The sequence below is a fragment of the Chrysochloris asiatica genome, unplaced genomic scaffold (assembly GCF_000296735.1).
Source record: "Chrysochloris asiatica unplaced genomic scaffold, ChrAsi1.0 scaffold00061, whole genome shotgun sequence".
NCBI classification, from domain to species: Eukaryota; Metazoa; Chordata; class Mammalia; order Afrosoricida; family Chrysochloridae; genus Chrysochloris; species Chrysochloris asiatica.
Genome location: NW_006408579.1, coordinates 2,643,584 through 2,671,493, shown reverse-complemented (window position 1 = coordinate 2,671,493; position 27,910 = coordinate 2,643,584). Strand labels below are relative to the sequence as shown.

General features: G+C 39.5%; 1 protein-coding gene across 1 annotated transcript in view; it reads left to right on the top strand.

Annotated features, from left to right (window-relative positions):
* The window catches only part of MAATS1 (MYCBP-associated, testis expressed 1), an 86,205-nt gene continuing 58,295 nt past the window's right edge, over window positions 1-27,910 (top strand). Inside the window, 6 exon segments of the mRNA XM_006864200.1 lie at window positions 1-121; window positions 5,004-5,080; window positions 8,183-8,340; window positions 20,183-20,266; window positions 21,349-21,405; window positions 26,550-26,728. Coding sequence (XP_006864262.1) covers window positions 1-121; window positions 5,004-5,080; window positions 8,183-8,340; window positions 20,183-20,266; window positions 21,349-21,405; window positions 26,550-26,728 — 676 coding nt within the window.

The following is a 27,910-nucleotide window of genomic DNA, read 5'->3' as shown; positions in this document are numbered from 1 at the left end:
ATGAGCCACGTAGTGACCATCGAGGAGCCCCAGAAGCCGCAGGTGTCTCAAACCCGGTGGGGCATAAAGTCGGAGCTAAGGAGCTACATCCCCTCTAGTCGAGCGTACGACTTTTTGTACGGTAAGGGCAGTCCACACCTCCCTCCTGAGCCGTCTGTTTTTCTGAGCGCGGTAGGGTTCGAGGGTGAGATGGAAGCGGACAGGTGTGTGACGGCTAGTGAAGGTCCAGCCTCTGGACAGGTCCCTTGCCAGAGGCTACCCTTTGTTGGGCAGGGGCATTTTGGAGCCCTCCAGATAGCTGCTGTGTCCAGGACGCGTCAGAAGCCACCGGTTTGCTCTGAGTCTGCTCACTCTTCACGGCTATCTTCCTGAACCCTATTCAGGCCTTTTGATATTTGGAAAAGTATGGCATGATCTACTTTACTCAACACCTCTGCTTTCATTCTGCATTAAATGCCCAACAAGAATAGTTTTCTCTCTCCCATTTCTGGGTAATTCCATATTTGAATTCTACATAAACAAGTGCCCATTTATCTCACCTTTGTTTGTGTTCTGTAAACTGATTAGTATTCATCAAAGCTTGTATTTCAATTAGTTTCACTAGTTTCTTTGGGGCCAATAAAATCCTACTCCTCCCACCCCCATTCTATAATGATAGTTCTCAAATGACAGTGAAAGAAATTTCAGTAATTTTCTAATTTAATTTTGCACTATATGCCTTATAGTGGTTGTGGTGGTGTGCCATGGTTCCCACTCATAGTGACCCTGTGCAGGGTTTCTGAGGCTGTAAATCTTTACAGGAGCAGAAAGCCTCATCTTTCTCCCCTGGAACAGCTGGTAGTTTCGAACTGCTGACCCTGAGGTTAGCAGCCTGATTCATAATGGGTACCGCATTAAAAATTGATATCTGACACAACAGAACATTTGCGGAATATAATACTGTAATGACAGCAATGAGGTTGATTGTTACAGACATTACATTCTTTGAGTATTAAATGGTGGCATCCTAATTATTTATATATAACATTGATCCAGTGTCATGGGCTAATATGATGAAAATAGAGAACAGTGACTGAGAATATATCTCATTCAATATTCAGAGCCAAAGGGTTAGCTTTTCTAAACAATTTTATGCAAATAAATTTTTTTCATATTTAAATTTGATAATATTTAAGCTCTGCCATTTTCCCAAAGTGGACAAGTTGCTGAAGACCATCACTATACAGCATACTACAACATAAGGACTCTTAGCCTCACTAGTTCTATTGCACTTTCAGATGATACCCAACAGTCCTAGTGAGGCTCCATTCACATCACTGCCATCACCAAAGCCAAAAAAGCCTTTGCATACCTGCCTATCGTCCTCACTGTCTCTGCCATCCAGTTCAATCCCAGTTTATTTTAATGCCTTGTTGTCAATTTATATTCTCTCTTTTAGACCTGAAGCTCTTTGAGTTCTGTAATATGTTCCTGTTCTATACATTTTTGTAGCCTCTTCAGCACCTATTGTGGTATATAGACTATGTGCCTAATAAATGTTTATTAAATTATAGGATTTGCTTTTACAAAAATTATAATTAGTTAAACATGCTTTTTTCCAATTGTGCCCTCAGAATTCCAGGCTCTTTTGCTTGAACAATGCATTACTTTCACCCATCTGGCATTCCTTCGGTGATTCTCAGTGCCACCTTTGGATGGGAATCTATAGTGTATGCATTTCCTGGCATAGGCTCTGTACACCAATTGCTTAAACATTCTAGCCAGTTACTTTCTTTATTCCCTGATGAAATGTAGTAAAGCCCTATAAACACATCTCCCCCTGTTTGTTTTAAAGATAATTTGAAGTTGGAATAAGATCTTCAGTAAAAAAAAAATTTATTAAGCTCCTTATTTCTTTTATCCCTAAATGTTCCTTTTTCAAAGAGATTGCTAAATGTTTCCATGTCCTTTTCAAGGAATGGAAATACACTCAAAATGAAAAATTGGTTGGCAAGATAAAAACAGGTAGTCTAATAACTATTCATGAAGAAGAAGCAAAGTATAGCCTGGACAAACTAGAACCAGAACGGTGAACTAAGTATGCATGCAGATGATACAACCTTGCTTGCTGAAAGTGAAGAGGACTTAAAACATTAATTGATGAAGATCAAAGAACACAGCCTTCGGTATAGATTGCATCTCAATGTAAAGAAAACAAAAATCCTCACCACTGGACCAATAAACAACATTCTTATCAACGGAGAAAAGATTGAAGTTGTCAAAGACTTCATTCTTCTTGGATCAACTATCAACACTCACAGAAGCAGCAGTCAAGAAATCAAACGACATATTGCATTAGGCAAATCTGCTGCATTGGGACCTTTTTAAAGTGTTGAAGAGCAAAAATTTCAACTTGAGGACTAAGGTTTGCTTGACCCAAGCCATGGTATTTTCAATAGCCTCATATGCATGCAAAAGCTGGACGTTAAATAAGGAAGACCCTAGAAGAATTGATGCATTTGAATTATGATGTTGGAGGAGAATATTGACAGTGCCATGGGCTGCCCAAAGAACCAACAGATCCATGTTGGAAGACGTGCAGCCAGAGTGCTCCTTGGAGGCCAAGATGGCCAAACTTCGTCTCTCATACTTCGGACATATTGTCAGGAGGGATCAGTTGCTGGAGAAGGATATCATGTTTGGTAAGGTGGAGGGTCAGAGAAAAAGAGGAAGACCCCCAACGAGATGGACTGGGCAGGTGACAGCATCGATGGACTCAAGTGTGGTAACAATAGTGAGGTTGGCCCAGGATCGGGCAGTGTTTCATTCTGCTGTGAGTAAGGTTGCTATAGGTCGGTACCGACTCAGTGGTACTAAACAACAACAACAACTGCAAAATACCTCTTTAAAGTTTCAAGAACCAAGATGTCAGTTTAAGGACTAAGGTGCACCTGACCCAGGCTATGGTGTTTTCAATAGCCTCATGTGCATATGAAAGTTGAAGAATGAATAAGGAAGACTATAGAAAAATTGATGTGTTTAAGTTAAGGTGTTCGAGGAGAATATTAAAAGTACCACGGACTATCAAAAAAACCAACAAATCTGAACTAGAAGAAGTTTGCTCCTTTGAAACCAGGGTGGTGAGACTTAGGCTCTCATACTTCAGACATGTTTTCAGAAGTGACCAGTCTTTGGAGAAGGACATCATGTTTTTTAAAGTGGAGGGTCAGCAAAAAAAAAAGAGGAAGACCCCCAATGAGATATGCTGACACAGTGACAGAAGCAATTAGCTCAAGAATCACAACAATTGTAAGGATGGTGCACGACCAAGCAGTGTATTGTTCTGTTGTGCATAGGGTCTCTTTGAGTTGGGATCAACTCAACAGCACCTAACAACCAAAGTAATGACTAGAATGAGTCTTTGTGTGGTGCTGTAGGATAAACAGTGGACTGTTAACCACAAGGTCAGTGGTTCAAACACATCAGCCACTCCTTGAAATCCCAATAAAAAAAGGTCGTTATAAGTCAGAACTGACTCAACAACACTTAACAGAAACAATAGCTAGTTGTTATTGTTGGTTGGTTGGTTATGTGCCGTGGAGTTGGTTCTGACTCATAGCGACCCTGTACAGCGTTTCTGAGGCTGTAAATCTTTACGGGAGCATGAAGCCTCATCTTTCTCTCTCAGAACAGCTGGTAGTTTTGAACTGCTGACCTTGCAGTTTGCAGCCCGATTCGTAATCACTACACTACCAGAGCTCCTTAGTTGTTATTGTTAGGTGCCATCAAGTTGGGTTCGACTCATAGCATCCCTATACACAACAGAAGGAAACACTGCATGGTCCTGCGCCATGCTCATAATTGTTACATTTGAGCCCATTGCTGCTGCCTCTAGCTAGAAGAGATATTAACTCATTCACATCACTGCATTGACCTTCCTTACAGACGTATGGCTATTATCTTATCCCTGATGGTGTTGTACTTCAGGATATATCTTGAAATGTTCTTTTTGACTATGAATGCAATGCCATTCCTGCTCAATTTGTCATTCCCAGAATAGTAGACCATGTTTGTACTATTGAAAATGGCCAATACTAGTCCATTTCAGCTCACAAATACCTAGGATGTCTATCTTTATGCATCCCATTCCATTTTTGATAACTTTCATTTTTCTAAATTCATGCTTGATGTATTCCACATTTCAGTGATTAATGGATGTTTGCAGCTGTTTCTTCTCATTTTGAGTCATGCCACATCATAGAGAGAAGGTCCCCAAAACTTTACTTCATCCACATCATTAAGTTCACCTCTGAGGAGGCAGCTCTTCCTCAGTTATATTTCGAGTGCCTTCCAACCTGAGAGGCTCATCTTTCTGCACTATATCAGATAATGCACCACTGCTATTCATGATATTTTCAGAAGTAGACCACCAGGTCATCCTAGTCTGTCTTTGTCTGGAAGCTCTACTCACTTCTATCCACTTTGGGTAACCCTGCTAGTATTTGAAATAGTGGTGGTATAGCTTCCAGCATTTACAGCAAGTAAACCACCATAGTGTGATAAACTGATAGATGAGTGGGGGTTAGAATGATGTTTTCTAATCACATGTACCAATTCTGAGGTGACATATAGCTTCTCTGTGCACTGAATAAAGGACATAGTATGAAAACATCGTTTCTCTACCTTGCACATGCTCCTTATTCATGGACTATTTCCTGGGCTCCTCGGGTCCCGAAGGAGATATGTTTATAGGAGAGAAAAGAGCATGTCTTGGGTATGGTGCTTGAGAACATTGTTAGATCTTCTTTTATATTCTCTACTTCATAAACTTACTTTTGAATAAACAGAAAAGAAATGCATTCAACAGACTCCCTGGTGGTAGAGTAACAGGGACCATGAGCTGCTGCAGGGTTAGGCAATAGCTAAACTTTCTAATTTGTTTTCCAGTTAAGAAATTACATGGCTTTGCCATTACTCCTAGTAGGTGTGTTCTATTTCTTACTGCTTTATTGATTGTTTTGCAGATCCACTGTTTACTGTGTCAAGTGAGAAAGACCATGCTCAGGCACATATTCAGGCCACGCTGATTCGAAACAAATTGGTAAGTCTAACTCCTCTAAGCAGCTTAATGAACTTCAACCACCTACTTTGGCTAACTGCATTGATGAGAATGAATAATCTCTTAAGTCTTCCCTGGATTTTTTTTTTTGTGTGTGTGTGTGTGCCATGACAACTAAAGAGCAAAATATTTTGATACTTGTGGCCCAGTGTGAGAATAAATTAACTACTCCGGAATAATAGACTCACTATAGGCTAATTTTTTTTTCAATTGGAAAAGAAAAGAATTCAAGTAATACAAACACATACACAGTGTGAAGTAAATTTCTTCTTTCAGACCCCAGCTTCTCACCTCCTCCTCAGCAGCAGCCATTATCATCAGTTTCTGCATATCCTGCTAGAAACCAGTAGCCCCTCCTATACACCTGGTGGCACAATGGTGCAGTGCTTGGCTGCTAACTGAGAAGCACTGAACTTCTGACTGCAAGGTTGGCATTTCAAACTCTTAGAAACCCTGTATAGGGTCACTATGAGTCAGAACAAACTCAGTGGCACTTAACAACAGCAACAACTGAAAGGTCAGAAGTTGGAATCCACAAGCTCCTTCATGAGAAAGAAGTCAAAGGAGCTGCTCCCATAAAGACTGTGGTATTGTTAGGTGTGGTCAAGATGGTTCCAACTCATAACAATACTATACACAGCAGAAAGAAACCTTCCGGGTTCCTGCGCTATCTTCACAATTATTGTTATGTTTGAGTCCTTTGTTGCTATGACTGTGTCAATCCGTGTGTTGAGGGTCTCCCTCTTTTTTTACTGACCTGCCCACTGCACCAAGCATGATATAGTTCTCCAGGGACTGGTCTCTGCTAATAACATGTTCAAAGTATGAGAGACCAAGTCTGGACATCCTGGCTTATAAGTAGCCTTCTGACTGCATTTCTTCCAACTTAGATTTGTTTGTTCTTCCGGCAGTCCATGGTTTTCTCAATATCCTTCTCCAACACCGTAACTCAAATGCATCAATTCTTCTATGGTCTTCCTTATTCACTGTCCAGCTTTCACATGTGTATGAGGCTATCGAAAATATCAGTGCCTCCTGACCAATGTCTACTGGGCAAATCAGGAATTAACTCTGCCTTCCAGGGGGCAGTTGTGCTCTGTCGTAGAGAGGGTCACTATGAGTTGCAGTCAACTTGGTATCACACAATAGCACACTCCGTTGATAAGAATGTTGTTTATTGGTCCAGTGGTGAGGATTTTTGTTTTCTTGACATTGAGATGTAATCCATACCGAAGGCTGTGCTCTTTGATCTTCATCAGTAAATGTTTTAAGTCCTCTTCACTTTCAGCAAGCAAGGTTGTATCATCTGCATATCGCAGGTTGTTAACAAGTCTTCCTCCAATCCTGATGCCACGTTTTTCTTCGTAGAACCCAGCTTCTCGGATTATTTGCTCAGCATACAGGTTGAATAAGTATGGTGAAAGAACACAACCTTATCGCACACCTTTACCAATTTAAAAACATTCAGTGTTCCCATGCTCTGTTCGAACAACTGCTTCTTGGTCCAGGTACAGATTTCTCATGAGCACAATTAAGTGTTCTGGAATACTCATACTTCGCAATGCTGTCCATAGCTTGTCATGATCCACACAATCAAAAACCTTTGCATAGTCAATAAAGCACAGGTAAACATCGTTCTGATATTCTCTGCTTTCAGCCAAGATCCATCGGACATCAGCAATGATATCTCTCGTTCCCTGGCCTCTTCTGAATCTGGCTTGAACCTCTGGAAGTTCTCTGTCAATGTATGATTGTAGCCATTTCTGTATTGCCTTTAGCAAAAGTTTACTCGCTTGAGATATCAAAGAGATTTTCCGATGATTTCTGCTTTCCATTGGGTCACCTCTCTTTAGAATGGGCACAAATATGGATCTCTTCCAATCAGTTGGTCAGATAGTTGTCTTCCAAATTTCTTAGCATAGATGAGTGAGTGCCTCCTGTGCCACCTCACTTTCTTGAAAGATTTCAGTTTTTATTCCATCAATTACTTTGAAGGAATTTGCCAATTCCTTCAATGCACATTGGACTTCCTCCCTGAGTATCATTGGCTCTTGATCATATACTACCTCTTGAAATGGTTGAACATTAACCATTTCCTTTTGGCACAGTGACTCTGTGTATTCCTTCCTTCTTTTCTTGATGCTTTCTGCATCATTCAAGAATTTGCCCAGAGAATCTTTCAATAATGAAAGTCGAGGCTTGAATTTTTTCTTCAGTTTCCCTAGCTTGAGAAATGCTGAGCGTGTTCTTCCTTTTTGGTTTTCTGATTCCAAATCTTTGCACATTTTATTATAATATTTGGCTGTATCTTCTCAAGCTGATCTTTGAAATTTCCTGTTCAGCTCTTTTACCTCCTTATTTCTTCCATTTACTTTAGCATCTCTACACTGGAGAGCAAGTTTCAGTGTGTCTTCTGACATCCATTTTGACATTTTCCTTCTTTCTTGTATCCTTAATGACTTTTTGCTCTCTTCACGTATGATGTTCTTGATGTCATCCCACAACTCTTCTGGTCTCTTCTTTTGTCCTTAGTGTTAAATGTATCAAATCTGTTCTTCAGATGATCTCTAAATTCAGGTGGAGTATATTCAAAGCCATATTTTGGCTCTCGTGGACTTGTTTTCATCTTCTTCAGTTTCAGTTTGAATTTGCATATGAGTAATTGATGTAATATGAGTAATAATACACTACGTATACTTTTTTTTTTTTAAGTTTTCATTGTGAATTCAGTGATAGTTTTCATGGGAGAACATTGATTTTACACTCATCATTTCATTGCAATGATTACATCATTCAACAGTATTTGCTTCCATTCCGTCTGGGTTTTTTATAGGGGTGGAGGTGGGGATGTACACAAAAGTACTCAGGAATATATATATAATCATTTAAACAACCAAAGGGCACATTCTGCAAGCCTGCCTCCTGGCTGCAAGCACACAGCCTTTCTCTTTCTATGAGTCTAGTACATGTACTTTTTAATATCATTTTGTTTTCTTTTAAGTTTACCATATAAGTAAAATGCTTTAGAAAATCTAATGGTATAATTTTGTCCTTTTCCTCCCTGCCTCCCTGTCGTAACATTAGAAAAAAGTTCCCAGGTTTAGAGCTATGTTCAGTAACCTGGTCCATTATCCAAGATATTCTCTGAGTTTGGACACATCAGACCCCGTCCCACCTTTCATCAGTCGGGAATGGAAAGGATATGAAGAGCAACGCAAAGAAGCTGTCCGGCATCTTGCAGTGTAAGTGTCAAGTGACTGCTAAGAATGCGTTTTTCTTTTTAAACTTTTAAATAAGTTTATTCTGCGTGATTTAAAGCTGCATAGTTATAATGTTATACTTAAGCCTTTGGGCCCCAAATTCTTTCTGTCTCAATCCATTTGATCAAAAAGAACCTGATTCAGGAAGAATAGTTATAGGTTTACTGGTTAATAGATGTTCTCAGAATGCCAGAGTGAATATACCTACTCCTTACTTATTATCTACTTCATTATCCAACATTCTGAATTTAACACAAAAGTAAAGAAACTGCTACCTGGCTCTTTTTTCATATTAGCAAGGCACTGGCATACCTGCAAGAGCTTCAGAACATCCCCTCCCATGGCAGCCTCTAGGAAGCTGTCCCAAGCTACTCTGCATGTCTTCTGCTGGTGGAGAAGTAATGTCCAGCTGCCAGGTAGGCTGGCCTTCTCTGTGGCTACAGACTCTGGACAGATGGGCAGACGTGCAAGCAGCACAGAGATAGTGGGTGTCTGTTCTGAGTTTTCAGCTCCTATGTGGCCTAAGGCCCTACAGTTCAAAACAGCTGTGGGAAGGTAGGAAAGAAAGAAGACTTGGAGAGAGTGTTTGGAAGAAATTTGTGGAAATTTAATGACATCCCAAAGTGAGCCAACCTAGGCCTGAAATCTCTACTTCTGCAGGGCAGGGTGCTCGGCCAGGCTTGCAGAGGTGGGAGTGGAGCTGTGGAGGTGTCCCCTCAAGGGAAGCTCTGACCCAGAACAGGAGGAAAGTGAAGTGGGTAACACGTGAGCTCTCTAGTCACACAGCCTGCCTTTACCTAGCTTAGTCTCCTCCAAACCTCCTTCTCCACAGGAATAATCCATAAGTGTACTCATCACATTGAGGAGCACATCAGTGAGTCTTTATTGTCGTTGTTAAGTGCCATTGAGTCACTTCTGACTCATAGCAACCCTGTATAGAGTTTCCAAGGAGCGGCTGCTGGATTTGAACCACCAACCTTGTGGTTAGCTGTACCATATTGATCTACAGTGCCATAACAGGACTCCCATTGAATCTTAGTTGCTATTATTTCAGTGATTATATTTTCTAAATAAATAACCTAAGCATATGGATGATTTGAAAACAGAAAAACAAAATCTTCCATTTTTGCATAATGCTGAGTTTCATATAATAACCTGAACTTTGGAACTTAACTCTATGTATCCATGAAATGGCAGTTTGCCACCATGAGATGAGCCTTAGACAGGTAGTGGGTTCCGCCAGCTGTTTTCAGGAAGGAAAAGAAGGTTTTCTGCTCCCATTAAAGATGTACAATCTTGGAAATGCTAAATAGGATTGCTATTACTTGGAATTTATGTTATGGCAATGGTTTTGGTTTTTTTGGTTTGCCACCATGAATAAGTGAGTTTCTTGTTCATATGAACCATCTTAGAAATTTGAAATGCACTTTTCTGCTTTGTTGTTGTTGTTAGGTGCCATCGAATTGGTTCCAATTCATAGAGACACTATGCACAACAGAACAAAACACTGCCCGGTCCTGCACCATCCTCACAATTGTTTTATGTTTGAGAATGTTGCTGCTGCCACTGTGTCAGTCCATCTTGTTGGGGATCTCCCTCTTTTTTGCTGATGCTCTACTTTACCAATCATTATATCCTGCTCTGGGACTGGTCCCTCCTGATAACATGTCCGAAGTATGAGACATGAATTCTAAAGAGCATTCTGGTTGTACTTCTTCCAACACAGATTTGTTTGTTCTTCTAGTAGTCCATAGTATTTTAGTATTCTTCTCCAACACCCTAACTCAAATCACCAATTCTTCTACAGTCTTCCTTAGTCATTGTCCAACCTTCACATGTATCTGAGGCTATTGAAAATACCTTTGCTTGAGTTAGGCACACCTTAGTCCTCAAACTGATATCTTTGCTCTTGAGTGCTTTAAAGAGGTATTGTGCAGCAAATTTGCATAATGCAATACATCATTTGTTTTCTTGCCTGCTACTTTCATGAGTGTTGATGGGAGATCCAGGAAAAATGAAGTCTTTGATAACTTCAGTCTTTTTTCCATTTATCATGATGTCATTTATTAGACTAGTTGTGAGGTTATTTGTTTTCTTTGCATTGAGGTGAAATCCATACTGAAGACTGTGGTGTTAATCTTCATCAGTAAATATTTTAAGTCCTCTTCATTTACAGAAAGCAAGGTTGTATCATCTGCATATTGCAGGATGTTAATGAGTCTTTCTCCAATTCTGATGCCATGTTCTTCTTCATATAATCCAGCTTCTTGAATTATTTGCTAAATTCACAGGTTGAATAAGCACGGTGAAAGGATACAACTCTGGCTCACACCTTTCTTGATTTTAAACAATTCAGTATCCCCATGTTCTGCTTAACCAACTACCTCTTGGTATATATACAGGTTCCTTATGACCACAATAAATTGTTCTAGAATACCCATTCTTTGCAATTTTATCCGTAGTTTGTCATTATCTACACAGTCAAATGTATTTGCGTAGTCAGTAAAACACGAGTAAACATCTTTCTTGTATTCTCTGCTTTTACCCAAGTTCCATCTGATGTTAGCAATGATACTAATAATTCTGCATCCTCTTCTGAATCCAGCCTGAATTTCTGGAAGTTGTCCATCGATGTACTATTGCAACCATTTTTTAAATTATCTTCAGCAAAATTTTACTTGCATAATTAATGGTATTGTTAGAGGTTTTGCACATTATGTTGGATACCTCTCTTTGGAATGGGCGCAAATATGGATCTTTTCCAATTAGTTGGTCAGGTAGTTGTCTTACAAATTTCTTGGCATAGATGAGTTAGTGCTTCAGTGCTGCATCAGTTTGTTGAAAATTTCAATTTGTCTTTTGTCAATTCCTGGAACTTTGTTTTTCACTAATTCCTTCAATGCAGCTTAGCCTTCTTCCTTCAGTACCATCATTCTTTTATTTTTACACAAGTATTGTTGCTTTATTGTAACAACAATAATAGTCTTACAGGGAATTTAGCAAAGATTGTTTTGTGCCTTTTAATGTCTCACTTGTTGATATTTTATTAATTTTTGTTGTTGTTTTTTTTTGCTATGAGATTATGGCTTGTTTTTGTTTTCGTTTTGAATTAGGTGATAGTTTACATGGAAGAACATCAGGTTTACATTCATCCTATCGTTTTTTGTCTCATTGCAATGATTACAATTCCCTCCGTGTATCAATATTCAACAACATTTGCTTCTATTCCCTCTGTTTTTGTTTTTGTTTTTAGATATGCACCGAAACACTCAGGTCTATACCACCATTTAAACAACCAAAGGGCATACCCCACAAGCTGCCCCGCAGACATCAGCACACAGCCCATCTCCCTCTCTGACTTCAGAGTCCCCAGCCACTCCACGTCATTATCTCTGCTTCTATCTCTGGTGTCACTGCTTCTCTGGATAGGGTATCACACTCTGTTCTTCTTCCTTGATGGTCCCAGGGTCCTCTGCTCCTGGACTGCAAGATCAACCACTCCCCTCCTTTTGTTACAAAATGTCTACCTTTACATTTGCAACACTCACAATCAGTCCTGATAGCAATTATTCACTATTGAACCACAAGAGCCTTATCCTCATCTCCTTTCACCAGTCAGTCCCATCCAGACAGGTTGGAAAACACTCAGTGGAGATTCTACCTTCCCCGTACCTTCTGAAGCTAGGCTTCTTCTTGAAAGTTGGTAAGCCAGTGGCTTCGTGCCTTTTCAGTCCCCACCCCACTCATTTTGGGTAGCCAATGTCAACCATCCCTGTCAACCCGGTGTACTGAGAGGGTGGGAATGATCCGTGGATTACTCTTTTTTTCCTCTTCTTTCATCCTTTAGTTGAATTCTGATCATTCAGCCATTGGAGCCAGGTCAAATGGGTGCTATCTCCAAGTATGGGTGTTCTTGTGCATATCCCCTCACTTCATACTAGCTGATCACTTCAATCTCTGCTCTAGTCATCTGTGGCCATGTCCCTGTCTCTGGATCCAGGAGTCCCCATGTCTCACCATACTACTGGCCAACCAGGTCTCAATCCAGGTGGACAGGAGTCTGTTGGACATGGTCAGACTTAGCTCACAACTTCATTGCTGTTTTTCCCCCACTTCCCCTTATCAGTAGACCAACGTGGTCACTAGCAAGACCATATGCCTGCTTGTGTATTCCCCTTGAGTCTCAGTCTTGGAAGGGAGTTTGCCCTGATGGCTCCAGTACCATCATTCTTAATCATGTGCTACTTTTTGAAATGATTAAACACTGACAATTTATTTTTAGTTCAGTGACTCTGTATTCCCTCCATCATCTTTTGATGCTCTCTGCATTATTCAATATTTTGCCCATTGTTGTTGTTGTTGTTAGGTGCCATCAAGTCGATATCGAATCATAGTGACCCTATGCACAAAAGAATGAAACACTGCCTAGTCCTGGGACAGCCTCACAATTGTTGCCATGCTTGAGCCCATTGATGCTGCCACTTTGCCAATCCATCTTTCTGGGTGTCTTCCTCTTCTTCTCTGACCTTCTACCTTACCAGACATGATATCCTTCTCCAGTGACTGGTCCCTCCTGACAATATGTCCAAAGTATGAGAGACGAAGTTTGGCCATCCTGGCTTCCGAGGAGCACTCTGGCTGCACTTTTTCCAACATGGATCTGTTGGTTCTTTTGGCAGCCCATGGCACGTTCAATATTCTCTTCCAACACCATAACTCAAAAGCATCATTTCTTATATAGTCTTCCTAGTCATTGTCCAGCTTTTGCATACATATGAGGTTATTGAAAATACTATGGCTTGGGTCAGGCGCACATAAATCCTGAAGCTGACACCTTTGTTTGCTCTTCAACACTTGAAAAAAAGTCTTGTGCAGCAGATTTACCTAATGCAATATGTCGTTTGATTTCTTGACTGCTGCTTCTGTGAGTGTTGATAGTTGATCCAAGAAGAATGAAGTCTTTGACAACTTCAATCTTTTCTCCGTTGATAAGAATGTTGTTTATTGGTCCAGTGGTGAGGATTTTTGTTTTGTTTACATTGAGATGTAATCCATACCGAAGGCTGTGCTCTTTGATCTTCATCAGTAAATATTTTAAGTCCTCTTCACTTTCAGCAATCAAGGTTGTATCATCTGCATTATCGCAGGTTGTTAATGAGTCTTCCTCCAATCCTGATGCCACGTTTTTCTTCATATAACCCAGTTTCTTGGATTATTTGCTCAGCATACAGGTTGAATAAGTATGGTGAAAGAATACAACCCTGTCGCACACCTTTCTTAATTTGAAACCAAAAAACCATGTTCTGTTTGAACAACTGCCTCTTGGTCCATGTACAGATTCCTCATGAGTACAATTAAGTGTTCCGGAATACTCATACTTTGCAATGTTGTCCATAGCTTGTCATGATCCATACAATTAAAAGCCTTTGCATAGTCAATAAAGCACAGGTAAATGTCTTCCTGATATTCTCTGCTTTCAGCCAAGATCCATCAGACATCAGCAATGATATACCTCATTTCATGGCATATCACATCTTCTGAATCTGGCTTGAACCTCTGGAAGTTCTTTGTCAATATATGATTGCAGACATTTCTGTGTCACCTTTAGTAAAACTTTACTCACATGGGATATCAAAGAGATTGTCCGATGATTTCTGCATTCCATTAGGTCACCTTTTTTTGGAATGGGCACAAATATGGATCTCTTCCAATCAGTTGGCCAGATAGTTGTCTTCCAAATTTCTTAGCATAGATGAGTGAGTGCCTCCTGTGCTGCCTCACTTTCTTGAAAGATTTCCATTTTCATACCATCAATTCCTGCTGCATTGTTCTTTGCCAATTCCTTCAATGCATCTTGGACTCCTCCTTCAGTATTGTAGGCTGTTGATCGTATGCTACCTCTTGAAATGGTTGAACATTAACCATTTCCTTTTGGTACAGTGACTTTGTGTATTCCTTCCATCTTCTCTTGATGTTTTCTGCATCATTCAATAATTTGCCCAGAAAAGTCCTTCAATAACGAAAGTGGAGACTTGAATTTTTTCTTCAGTTCCCCCAGCTTGAGAAATGCTGAACATGTTCTTCCTTTTTGGTTTTCTGACTCCAGATCTTTGCACATTTGGTAGTAATATTTGACTTTATCTTCTCAAGCTAATTTTGAAATTTTCTGTTCAGCTCTTGCACCTGCTCATTTCTTCTATTTGCTTTAGCATCTCTACTCTGGAAAACAAGTTTCAGTGTCTCTTCTGACATCCATTTTGGCCTTTTCCTTCTTTCTTGTCTTCTTAATGACTTTTTACTTTCTTCCTGTTTGATGTTCTTCATGTCATCCCAGAACTCTTCTGGTCTTCTGTCTTTAGTGTTTAATGTATCAAATCTGTTCTTCAGATGGTCTCTAAATTTAGGTATGATATATTCAAGGTCATATTTTAGTTCTCGTGGGCTTGTTTTCACTTTTTTCATCTTCAGTTTGAATTTGCATATGAGCAATTGATGGTCTGTTCCACAATCTGCCCCTGGCCTTGTTTTGACTGATGATATGGAGCTTTTCCATCGTCTCTTTCCACAGATGTAGTCAATTTGATTTCTGTGTATTCCATCTTGGAAGGTCTATGTGTATAGTCATCTCTTATGCTATCTAAAGAAGGTATTTGAAATGAACAAATCATTGATTCTGAAGAATTCTATCATGCGATCTCCAGCATCATTTCTATCACCAAGGCCATATTTTCCAACTACTGATCCTTCCTCTTTGCTCCCAACATTTACATTCCAATCACCACTAATGTCAATACATCTTGATTGCATGTTTGGTCAATTTCTGATTGAAGAAATTGGTAGAATTCTTTTATTTCATCCTTACTGGCTTTAGTGGTTGGTGAGTTAATTTGAATAATAGTTATATCAACTGATCTTCCCTGTAGGTGCATGTATATTATCCTATCACAGATTTCTTTGATATGCCATGTGATTAAAGTTTTACTAAAGGTAACACAGAAATGGCTGCAAGCATACATTGACAGAGAACTTCCAAAGGTTCAAGCCGGATTCAGAAGATGTCGTGGAATAAGGTATATCATTGCTGATGTCCAATGGATCTTGGCTGAAAGCAGAGAATATCAGAAAGACATTTACCTTTATTGACTACTCAAGGCTTTTAATTGTGTGGATCATGACAAGCTATGGACAACATTGCAAAGTATGAGTATTCCGAACACTTAATTTGCTCATGACTGATCAGGATATGTCTTTTTGACAATGAATGCAAACCATTCCTCTTCACTTTGTCATTCCCAGCATAGTAAACCATGTGGTTCTCAGAATCAAAATGGGCAACACCGGTCCATTTCAGCTTACTAGTGCCTAAGATATCGATGTTTATGCGTTCCATTTCATTTTTGACAATTTCTTATTTTTCTAGATTCATACTTTGTACATTCCATGTTCTGATTATTAATGGATGTTTACAGCTGTTTCTCTTCATTTTGAGTTGTGCCCCATCAGTAAATGAAGGTACTGAGAGCTTTACTCCCATGGGCTTTTCTCCATTCGCGTCTTCACGGTCAACTCTATTTTGAGGAGGCAGCTCTTCCTCTGTCTCATTTTGAGTGCCTTTCAACCTGAGGGACTCATTTTCTTGCACTATATCTGACATTGTTTCTCTGCTATTCATAAGGTTTTCAGTGACTAAATATTTGGAAGTAGTTTGTCTCTCCTTCTTCCTAGTCTGTCTTAGTCTGGAAGTTCATCTAAAACCTGTGCACCATGGATGACCCTGCTGGTATTTAAAATATTGGTGGCATAGCTTCCAGAATCACAGCAACTCACAAGTCACCACAGTATGATAAACTAACAGACAAGTGGTGGATTTTGCCCATAGGATCTTTCAGTATTGCAAGTTGAGGCTTGCATTTTTTCTTCATTTCTTTCAGCCTGAGAAATGATGAGTGTGTCCTTCCCTTTGGTTTTCTAAGTTCAGGTCTTTGCACATTTCATTATAATAATTGACTTTGTCTTCACAAACTGACCTTAGAAATTTTCTGTTCAGTTCTTTTACCTCCTCATTTTTTCCAGCCACTTTAGCTCTGTATGCTCAAATGCAAGTTTCAGAGTTTCTTCTGACATCTATTTGGTATGTTGTTTCTTCCTTGTCCTTTAGTGACCTTTTGCTTTCTTCTTGTATGATGTTCTTATTTTCTTTTTCTTTTTTTTTTAAGGTTTTTATTGTGGATTGAGTGAAAGCTTACAGGGCATATCATCAGTTTTACATTCAACAAATCATATACCTTGTTTCATTACATTGATTGTAATCCCTTCCATGTACTATCAGTTAACAGTATTTCTCTCTATTCATTTTAGCTTTTTAAAAAACAAACAAACAAAAAACCACTCAGGCATATATAATAATTTACATCTCCAAAGGGCACATTCTGCAAGTCTGCCTCCTGGCCATCAGTTCTTAGTCCTTCTCTTCTTAGTTGATGAATCTAGAGTCCTCAGCCACACCCCCTCTCCCTGCCCCCATCTCTGCCTCCATCTCTGGCACTGCTGCTTCTCTGGATAAGGTCCTGCATTCTGCTTGTGCATTCCTCTCTTGATGGTCCTAGGGTCCTCTGTTTCTGGACTGTAAGATTAACCACTCCCCTTTTTTTTTGTTACAAAACTTCCACCTTTACATTTGTGACAGTTGCGATTAGTCATGATAACAATTATTCACTATTGAATCTTAGAATCTTATCCCCATCTCTTTTCACCAGACCCATCTAGACAAGATGACAGCTATTCAGTGGGGACTCTTTCTTTCCCCCCATACTCTTAAACTAAACTCCCTCTTGAAACCTTGTAAGCCAGTCACTTTGTGCCTTTATTTCCCCCTCATTTTAAGTAGCCAATGTCTAAGTTGCCCGTTCCTATCTACCCTGTGTACAGAGCGGATAACATTGATACTTGATGTGAAGACTCTTACCCTTTCTGTTGGTATTTAGAGTAATTACCACTCTGAGTATAGGTCAGGTTCATGATGAAGATGTATCTTCTGTCACTGTAGCTGTTCCAGTCTGCTTGTCCTTTCTAGTGGGAATGTCTCACCTCATAAGGTTCTGGATGGGACTCAGGATTCCACCTAAGGTCCTATATTCTATAAAGGCTTTGCACGAGGCCTATTTCACTGGGCAAGTTGTTGTTGTTGTTGTTGTCAGGTGCCATTGAGTTGGAACTGACTCATAGTGACCCCATGCACAGCAGAACGAAACAATGTCCGATCCTGGGCCAACCTCACTACCACTGCCACACTTGACGCCATCAATGATGCCACCTGGCTGATCCATCTTGTTGGGGGTCTTCCTCTTTTTCTCTGACCCTCCATCTTACCCAGCATGACATCCTTCTCCAGCTACTGTTCCCTCCTGACAATATGTCCAAAGTATGAGAGACGGAGCTTAGCCATCCTGGCCTCCAAGGAGAACTCTGGCTGCACTTCTTCCAAAACGTATCTATTGGTTCTTTTGGCAGTCCATGGTACTTTTAGTATTCTCCTCCAACATCACAACTCAAATGCATCAATTCTTCTACGATCTTCCTTATTCACTGAGCCCCTTTTAGGTATTCCAACTGTATGATGTTCTTGATGTCATCCCACAACTCTCTTGGTCTTTGGTCATTAGTGTCTAATACATCATATTTATTCTCGTGATGATCTTTAAATTCACGTGGAATAAATTCAAAGTTGTATCTTGGCTTTCATGGACTTGTTTTAATTTTTTCAGCTTTAGCCTGAACTTGTTTATGAGCAATTGATGGTCCCACAGTCCCCCTGGCCTTATTTTGCATGATGATATGGAGCTTTTCCCCAGTTCCTTTTCACAGATATAGTCAATTTGATTCCTGTGTATTCTGTCTGGTGAGATCCATGGTATAGTCATTTTGTATACTGTTTAAGAAAGGTTTTTGCAATGAATAGCTCATGGTCTTGCAAAATTCCGTTATGCAATCTTCCACATCATTTCTATCACCAAGGCCATTTTTCCAACTACTGATCTTTCCTCTTTGTTTTCAACCTTCGCATTTAATAACTGCCACTAATTATCAGTGCATCTATGTTGCATGTTTGATCATTTTCAGACTGAAGAAGTTCATAGAATTCTTCAGTTTCATCATCACTGGCTTTAATGGTTGGTGCATAAATTTCAATACGAATGAGATTAGCTCTTCTTCCCTTGTTGGTGTATGAATATTATCCTATCATAGACAGCATTGTACTTCAAAATCTATCTTGAAATGTTCTTTTTAATGGTTCTTGCTACACTATACCTCTTCAATTTGTTATTCTAGGCATAGTAAATCATATGATCGTCTGATTAAAAATAGCCAATACCAGTCCATTTCAGCTCACTAATGCCTAGGATATCAGTCTTTATGCATTGTATTTCACTTTTGAAAAGTTCCAATTTTCCTAGATTCATACTTCGTACATTCCATGTTCTGATGATTAATGGATGTTTGAAGCTGTTACTTCTCATTTTGAGTTGTGCTTCATCAACAAATGAAGGTCTTGAAAGTTTTACTTCATTCATGTCATTATGGTCAACTCTACTTTTAGCAGGCAACTCTCCTTCAGTTACATTTTGAGTGCCTTTCAAACGTCATCCTCCGGCACTCTATTTGACAGTGTTTTGCTGCAATTCATCAGGTTTTCAGTGGCTAAACCTTCAGAAGTAGTCTGACTTTCCTTCCTAGTTTGTCTTAGCCTGGAGTATCTGCTGAGGCCTGTGCACTATGGGTGACCCTGATGTTATTTAGCTGGCCTAGCTTCCAGCATCCCAGCAACAGGCAAGCCACTACAAACAGACAGACACATGGTGATTTCTCTGTTCATATCTAAATACACTTTCTTGAAAATTTGTAGTCAAAGCACCTTCAGACACAAATCTCTTGAGTTTCTTATTCTTTTAATTACTTATACATTAATATTTAGCAAGTTATGTCTCAGCCTAAACATTAAAATGATCATTTAAAATTTTGTTATTTTCATGTGTGATTTACTGTTGGATAAGCACTGGTCTGGTCACTGCAAGGTTGGCAGTTCAAATCCACCAGCCTCTCCTAGGAAACCCTATAAGTGGGTCAAAACACTCAGCTGTTAACAGAAAGGTAATGATTTGAACTCACCAGCAGCTCCACAGAAGAAAGATGTAGCAGTCTGTTCCTGTAAAAATTGTTACCTGCCATTGAGATGGTTCTGTTAAGTGCTGTCAAGTGGTTGTGACTCATAGCGACCCTGTATAGGGTTTCTGAGATGTGACTGGTGGGTTTGAACTGCTCACTTTGTGGTCAGTAGTCCAGTGCTTATCCTATAAGTCACACCAGGACTCCTGGCAACTTTTTATAAGGTTTCCGAGGAGTGGCTGGTGGGTTTGAACCACCTACCTTGTAGTTAGCTGTCTAGTGCTTATCCTACAGAGCCATATAGCCTTGCAAAACCTCTAGGATGGTCCTGCTCTGCCTTATAGGGTTTCAGTGAGTTGGAATCAACGTGACCACACTAGAGTTTGGTTTTTAGGTTTGGTTAGTTTCTGAACTGTTACCTCCTCTTATTAGCTCCTGGTTTCCCAGCTCAGGGAAAGTGATCATATGTAGTCTATGATGTAGGATAATAAATGCATATTATCAAGGACTTTTGTTTTCAATATCCCATACCCTCTATGTTGTTGTTGTTAAGTGTCATCAAGTTGGTTGCTCCTACTTTATAGATATAGAAATAGTAAGTATAAGTTTTATGTAGAAATGACTTCTGAGACTTGAATATTGTTTTCCTGCTTCATTTTAGATCTGACCCTTCTTTTCAGATGCCCAAAGAAGTTTATGAAGATCCTGAAGTTACTGGAAAGAATCGCTTTAAATATTTTGAAAGGTAAATAGTAGTCATTAATGAACATGATAAATGTTCATAATGCTACCATTTTAAGTGTATGCAATGTGCCAAGCACCATTTTAAGTGCTTTGCATGCATATATAATCTTCAGTATGGAAATGTAGGATGGGGTGTTTTTTTCTTATTCTACCAGTAAGGAAGCTGATCACAGAGAGAAGTAAATTGCTCAAAGTCACATAGCACAGCTGGAATTCCAGCTAGGCCTGTCTGACTTTAAAGGTATTGATTACACATTGGAATGCATATTTGAAAACAAAGTGAAGTCATCAAATGAAAGGCAGCACAGCAGAAATGCCCTGACAGTCATAGTGCAGGGACAGTTGTTGATAGTGGGACCGTGTTCACTTTGCATGAGTGTTGTCAAAACTAACCTAGCCAAAAGATCCATTTGTAAGTAATACTCATGTGATAACCATATACTCTACCAAGTTAAAATAAGATGGGGCTTTTCCTATAGATCTAGCCTGACTTAGAAACATACCCTTCATGCCACATTTATATATGGTTCCTTGAGAAAGTAAATTCATAAACCACACTATTATTTATAGGCAAGTTCATTCTGGATATTTTATGAAGCTGACTTTTTCTGACAAATGTTAAATATTCAAATCAGAACTATAGTATCCTTAATTCCTAGACTCTTCTGGAGCAAGATTTACATGAAATCACAAAGAATTTGAAAATATCTCAGGGTATTTGAGAAGTTGCTAGGAGCTAATGGCCAGTTGAAGTTTAGTATAGGATACTGTTTCTCCACATGTAACTTGTTTAGCATCTACAGAGAAAATATTAGAGGAGTGTTTATTTAAAATGCAAAGATTTTGGCTCTACCTTTTATCTACTTAATCTTCTGGGCCAGATCTTGAGGAATTTGTATTTTAAACAACCTTCTCCCCTCCGCCGCCTGAATGATTCTGTGTATGCTAAAGTTTGAGAATCACTGATAAATGGGACATTCAAGCTCATTGATTCTAAGGGATGACTATTAGAATGAAAGGGGACTTCAGAGTGCAGCCAATGTAAACATCCCATAACCCTTTCTTTTCCATTTCCTCCTATAGGCCTTTCCTTCCGTTTTATAAACAGATGCCACTCAATGTTATTTTTTCAGTAACCAAGTAAGTAAACATTATAAAAATGTTTCTCATTTGTTTTATTTAGTTTCTTTCTATATTTGATTTTAGAAGACAGTTTTCTAAATAATTATTTTTCAAACTGTGGATCACAAAACATTAGAGGGTTAGACAAAAAGAGGAAGACCCTCAACAAGATCATTGGGCACAATGCCTACAACAATGGGCTCAAGTATAGCAGTGATTGTTGAAGATGGCACAGGATCAGAAAATATTTTATTCTGTTGTACATAGGGTTTACTATGAGTCAGTGGCACCCAACAACAACAACAGTGATGCATAGCACCATGTGAAGAGGACAGATGTTACCATCAAATGTCTGTGATCTTCATAATAAATGCCAATTATGATCCCAGTTTTCAGCTGAATGTGAAAACCTTTGGCTCTTGCACAGAGGAAGAACAGATACCCTGTTCTACTCCTAGTCTGAGCAACTGGGGAAGTGCCAGTCTAGCTGGGGACAGCTGCAGACTTGCATTCTATGACATTCTTTGTTTGAGCAGAGGAGGAGCACTGAGATGAGTGGATCACTGTTGATCACTCTGGTAATTATTTAAAAGCAGACTCACTGCATAATCTGCTTTGGTCTAAAAATTGCCACAGGTCTAAAAGTTGTTAAACGCATTGTTGGGAATTCACGGATATACAGTGATAAACTCTGTTACCCTCACTTCTTCCTAAATAACTTTTACACAAAGGGTAAAGATTCCCTTTAAGAGTTAAACCATGAGATCAAGTTGACAGTCCATATTGTATACATCTCTCAGAAGTTTTTAAAAGAGTGAGTCAATGTTTAAAAAAAAAAAAAAAACTTTTTATTGTGAATGGGTGAAGGTTTACAAAGCAGATCAATTTTCCATTAAATAATTCATACACATTTTGTTTCATATCATTGATTACAGTCCCCACAATGGAATATCACTTATCCTTCTTCCTCCTTGTGTTTCCTGTTTCCATTCTTCCATCTTTCCTAACCCTTCTGAAATTTGTCCTTGGGTAAATGCTACCCTTTTAATCTCAAATGGTTGACTATTGTAAGCTGTGCTTACCTACCTAGTGTTATTATTCCCTTTATAGACCTATTCTTGGGGCTGAAAATTGAGCCAGGAGGATGAGTTCATTTCCAGACTTGAAGGGTGACTGACGGCCGTAGTCTTGGGGTTTCCACAAGTCTCTATCTGACCAATAGGCCTGGCCTTTTTAAAATTTTTATTTTTTATGATTTTGAGTTTTAGTTCACATTTCCCTCCCACTCTATCCAGGACCCTTTAATGCAATCCCTTTCAGAGCAGTTGGTAGTGATAGCTGGGCCTCATTTAGTTCTTCTCATCTCAGGATTATGGAGACTGATGTTTGCGTGATCTGTTAATACATTGGACTAATTGTTTCCATGCATCTTTGATTTTCTTAGGCCAGTATTACTGAGTGTCATGAGTTCTGGAATTCTGTAAGTTTGTGTTTCTGAGCTTTAAGGATAATGCTACCTTGTGTTAGGATAGTCTTGTCTAATGAGTGAACAGCTGGCTTTCTTCAGCCTTTGGATAGCTAGTTACTAGAGTCTTTATTTTAGATTCCATGAAAGCATCTCAGCAAGGAAGATGAAAAGTTAATACCATAAAACATTCAGTAGAGTTTATAGTAGTAGATTTGTTAGGATTGTGAACTTGTTCTTTGTGTGTTGTTTTGTTGGTGCTGAAAGGAAAATCTAGTAGACTGTGGATGTGGCAGACCATGGACTGTCCTGGTGCGCAGTCTAGGGTGGTGGAGGACGGTCCTGGATGGTGGAACTAGATCAGCTGTGACCACTGCCAGGGTTCCAGAGCTGGAGTCTGTGAGCCTGAGGTTTGATTTAGGAGAAAGCAAGGATCAGCTCCAGCAGGGAGCAGATGTGGGACTCTCTGGATTGGAGACAAAATGGGACAGAGTGAAATGGAGACAAAAGGAATAGATTGGAGAGAATAATTAGGAAAGAAATGGTTTATTACCTTCTCACAGGAGTCCTGTCACAGTAGCATCCTCACCTTTCAACCGCCTAGAAGAATACAAATCCACCAGAAATCTTAGTCAGAGATTTATTAGGCCTTATAATAATCTTGGAGTCCTGATGTGGCACTATAGGATAAACACTGGACTGCAAAGTTGGTTTGAACTACAAGGTCCTGCAGCTGCTCCTCAGAAACCCTATACAGGGCCGCTGTGCATTGGAACCGACTCGACGGCACTTAACAACACCAATCATAATCTTTGGCATCCTGGTGTGGTAATGTAGGATAAGCACTGGACAAGGTTGGTGTTTCAAACTCACCAGCTGCTCCTCAGAAACCCTATACAGAGTTGCTATGAGTTAGAACACACTTGACTTAACAAAAACAACATCATAATCTTTATACATTTGATCAGATGGTTCAGATGTATTATTATTCTAGTTAGAAAAGTCATAGTTTATTCCCTTGATTCCAGCTAATGGTTATGATAATATATGATCCGGGATGGTATAAAATGGAATTGAAGCTATTTCTTCCACTAAAAGTTTTAATAGTAGAATAATTTATTATAAAAACATAAGACCACAAGCATCATATATTGTCTATGTTGTTGTTAAATGCTGTCAAGTTGGTTCTGACTTATAGTAACCCTACTTAGGGTTTATGAGGCTGTACATTTTTGTGGGAGCAGAAAGCTTCATATTTTTCCCATAGAGTGACTGGTGGGCTCCAGCCACCAACCTTGTGGTTTGCAGTCCAATGTTTACCTTACAGAGCCACCATGCTCCCATATTGTCTATATATGTTAGAAATTCATAGCAACTGGTAAAAAATTATTTCAACACCAGTTAGAATTCAGCATTTCAAACAGTTTAAAGTTCTTGATCCATCACAGATGGAATTTCCAAGTAAGTGGTGGTGGTGGTGGTTATGTGTTGTGGAGTCAATTCCAACTCATAGCAAAATGCACACAGAAATAAACAATAACCTTAATTTTTTTTTTTGTACAAACTTTTAATGTAGTTCATTGATCTAGAGGCCAAACGAGGCAGCAATTAGTCACTTAAGGCACCTCACTGAAAATTGTACATCACAGTACTGTTGAGTGATTGCAGCTACAGGGTTTGAAGATGGAAAGGACAATCTTTAGATGATATTGCTTAGGATACTTGCTTCTTTATTAAAAAGGGCTCTACCGTGGATGGAAGAAGGGAAGAGCGTAGGATTGTGGTGTGTGCTGACTGGCTGCTAGGAGCTGATCCATGAGAGCAGGCAGACTGGTAACTCAGTGGCAAGGCAGGGGAAGAGTGAGCCTGGCATGCCCAGCGCTCCCCATGGCTCCAGTAAAGTGGATTCACTGAGCCACCATCCCGTGAATACACCACGGATCTCTTTCAAATGTGGAGATGAATTTTTTATTTCATGCTGTGGGGAATCAGATTCAGTAGTCCAAGTCTTCCTATTCCAATTTATAGGGAAGACAGTACAGTAGTTCATTTTCCTGCCTTCTTGGACTGGCCGGTCATGAGGTTCTGAGATAAAAGCTGAGGTTGTAGGGCACCAGCTTAAAAAAATGTCATCACCAGTACAGAGTAAATGAAAACCTGATTCCATAGAAAATATAATACTGTGCTCCCTATTTCTACCCACACCCTCTAATCACAGTGTTGGTTTTTTATTAAAAATTAATTTTCTCCTTCACTTATCACTTATGCTTTTAAAAGCACCCACCTTTGTGGGGGGAAAAAAACAAACCCACCTCATTACAATAACACTGCTGTTCTCCTCAATACTCCTCTTGAACCCCTGACCTCTCTGCCCAGCACCTAGGAGCAGGAATCACTCCATTAGGTGAAGAGCAATGGTGCAGTCACACCTGGCCTTCTGTTACTAGGGTGTGACTTTGGAGAAGGCTACTAGGATGCTTGCAAACACATCAGGGGTCTCGGATGCATCGATGGCACAGTGGATGCTACGTTTCTGGAAGTAGTCCACGAGTGCAGTGGTCTGAGTATAGTAGGCTTCCGAGTAGATTTTCAGGGCCTTCTTATTATCATCTGATTGGCGGACCACAGGCTCTTCAGTGATAGCATCTTTCATGGCTCTTTTGGGGGCTTGAACTCCTCGTGATAGGAACGACTACTCATGGGGTCAATCAGCCTTCCTGTGATTCTCTGGATGAGCAGAGAGTCTGGGATACTGAACTCAAGCACTTCTCTTTCCTCTTCACCATGAGGCCATTGAGGGAAGCCATCTAAAAGAAAAACATTCTTGCATGTAGGGGTCTCCAAATTTTTCTCAATGAGTTCCACCACCATTTCACCGCTCACCAGTTTCCCAGCATCCATTGTTGCCTTCAGCTTTTCCCAGCTCTGAACCAGAAGTCACCATGGTCCTCAGCATGTCCTCAGTGGTCCTTAGCATGTCCTCAGTAGCCAATGGCAAATAACAGAAGTTTTAGGCCACTTTGGGTGTCTAGGTACCCTTGCCAGTCTTGGGTGGCCCCAGCAGCATTGCCCAAATGCCTTTAGGATACTCTTGGGCTGGATCGTCCACTGGAATGTTGGAAGCGATGTCTGCTGAAACCTGAGGTTTCACACACAACACATACCTCACAGGTCCCCTTAATCTTAGCCCTAATCTTAACCAAGTTATCCCAGCATCAATTTTTTAGTCATCTCTCCTGAAGGAGTCTTTAAAACAAAAAAAGGCAAATATCGCTTCTCTTTTCTCTTTTCTCTGTCCCTATTCAGGGAAACAGCTAAAATTAGGTTTGTGATTGAAAGCAGAAAAGAAAGAAGCCAGACAGGTTCAGGAGTACAATATATTCTAAAATCTACCTTTTATAGTCCTATGCTATCACCCTGCCCAATGATTCACATTTAAATAAGCAGTTTTGTGACTAGACAGGGTTTGTTTTTGTTTTTGTTTTTTTCACTCCCTCAATATCTTGGAAGAGGTGAGGTACCAAAACAAGTCTCTAAATATTATTGGACATAATACAGGTTACAGTGAATTCCTAGCTTTGTGTCTCTCAACATATAAAGGAGGAATGGATTTAGTGAAACTCAAGGACTTGCTTCTATTTGATATTCTAAGTGATCTTATCAAGTTCTAATTTTTAAAATTATGTTCCCATTTTAGGACAGAGCCATTTACTTTTCCTCCTGCCTCTAAGTACCCATCCATCCATTCAAAAAGTACAGTGGGCACTCAGACTGATTATCGGGATGCTGAAGTTCAAACCGACCCCTATTCTCCAGAATATGTTGTGTGTCAGGATTCAATCCCTGAGCTCTTGATCCTGGCTACTCTTACTTGGGGTGAGTTGATAATTCCTTTTAATATTTGCAGGTGACGGTACAGAACACCATTTACGTTAATGAGTTCCTGGAAATGACAGACATAGAGTCAACTGTGGTTTAAAGTGTCATGCTCAGTGGAGCTTGATAGACTCATTTTTTTTTTCTGATACTTTCAGTTTAAAGAAAGACACTTCTTCAGTGTGATTACTGTTGTTTACTCCTGAAGTTAAAGTTATATTTCAGTGTCATTTTGAATTGCTTTGCTGAATACTCACTTCCCTCCTCCCACCTGTTTCTCCCAGGAGCGCGGTGGCTTCATATGATAAGCACTGGACTGCAAACCACAAGGTCTGTGGTTCAAATCACCAGCTGCTCTGCAGGAGAAAGATGCAGCTTTCTACTCCTGCAAAGATTTTTTTATTTTTTTAAGCCTCAGAAACCCTGTATATGGTCACCAGGAGTCAGAACCAATTTGAAGGCTCTTAACAACAGATCCTCCCAGGGAATCAACTCCTTTTCATTCAGCAACCTATATTCCTTCTTTCCACATCAAAAAATTTTGATGGTATAATATTGAACATACATTCATACATAATATCTTACTTTGCAAAAATATATTACTGATTATAAAAACCGTCTTACCTACCTTATTTCATTTGAATCTTGAAAATATCATATGAAGTTGGCTTGTTATCATAGATATATCTTGCATTCAATTCTCACAATTCTGTGCTAATAGTACTTTATGAGTTGTAGAGAATAAAGTGTTTTGAAAGAAAAGTCATGTGTTCAAACTTCACCATCCATTATGCTACACTCTGCTAATCTTTTTTTTTTTTTAAGGTAAGATACTTTTTTATAGGGATGTTACATACATATAATTGCTTTTGATTGTTAAAGGTTTTAAAATAAAATTAGAAATATTTTTAATCCTTCTTTATGTTGGACTCTTTGTTCAAGAATTTGTCTGAGTGTGGATTTAGTAGAATACAGCCTATTAACTTACTGACTTGATTAAACAACAAGCTCATTGAGTATCCAGTGTCTAAGTTATCTGTAAGGACCTGGAGAAGCACGGAAAAGAAATGTCAGATTTGACATTTAGAAAGTCAAATAGAAGGAAATGAAAGGAAAGCATGTGGTTTTCAATGAAATGTTTTTATATTCTAGCTTTCGTCAACTGGAATACAACTGTTGGCT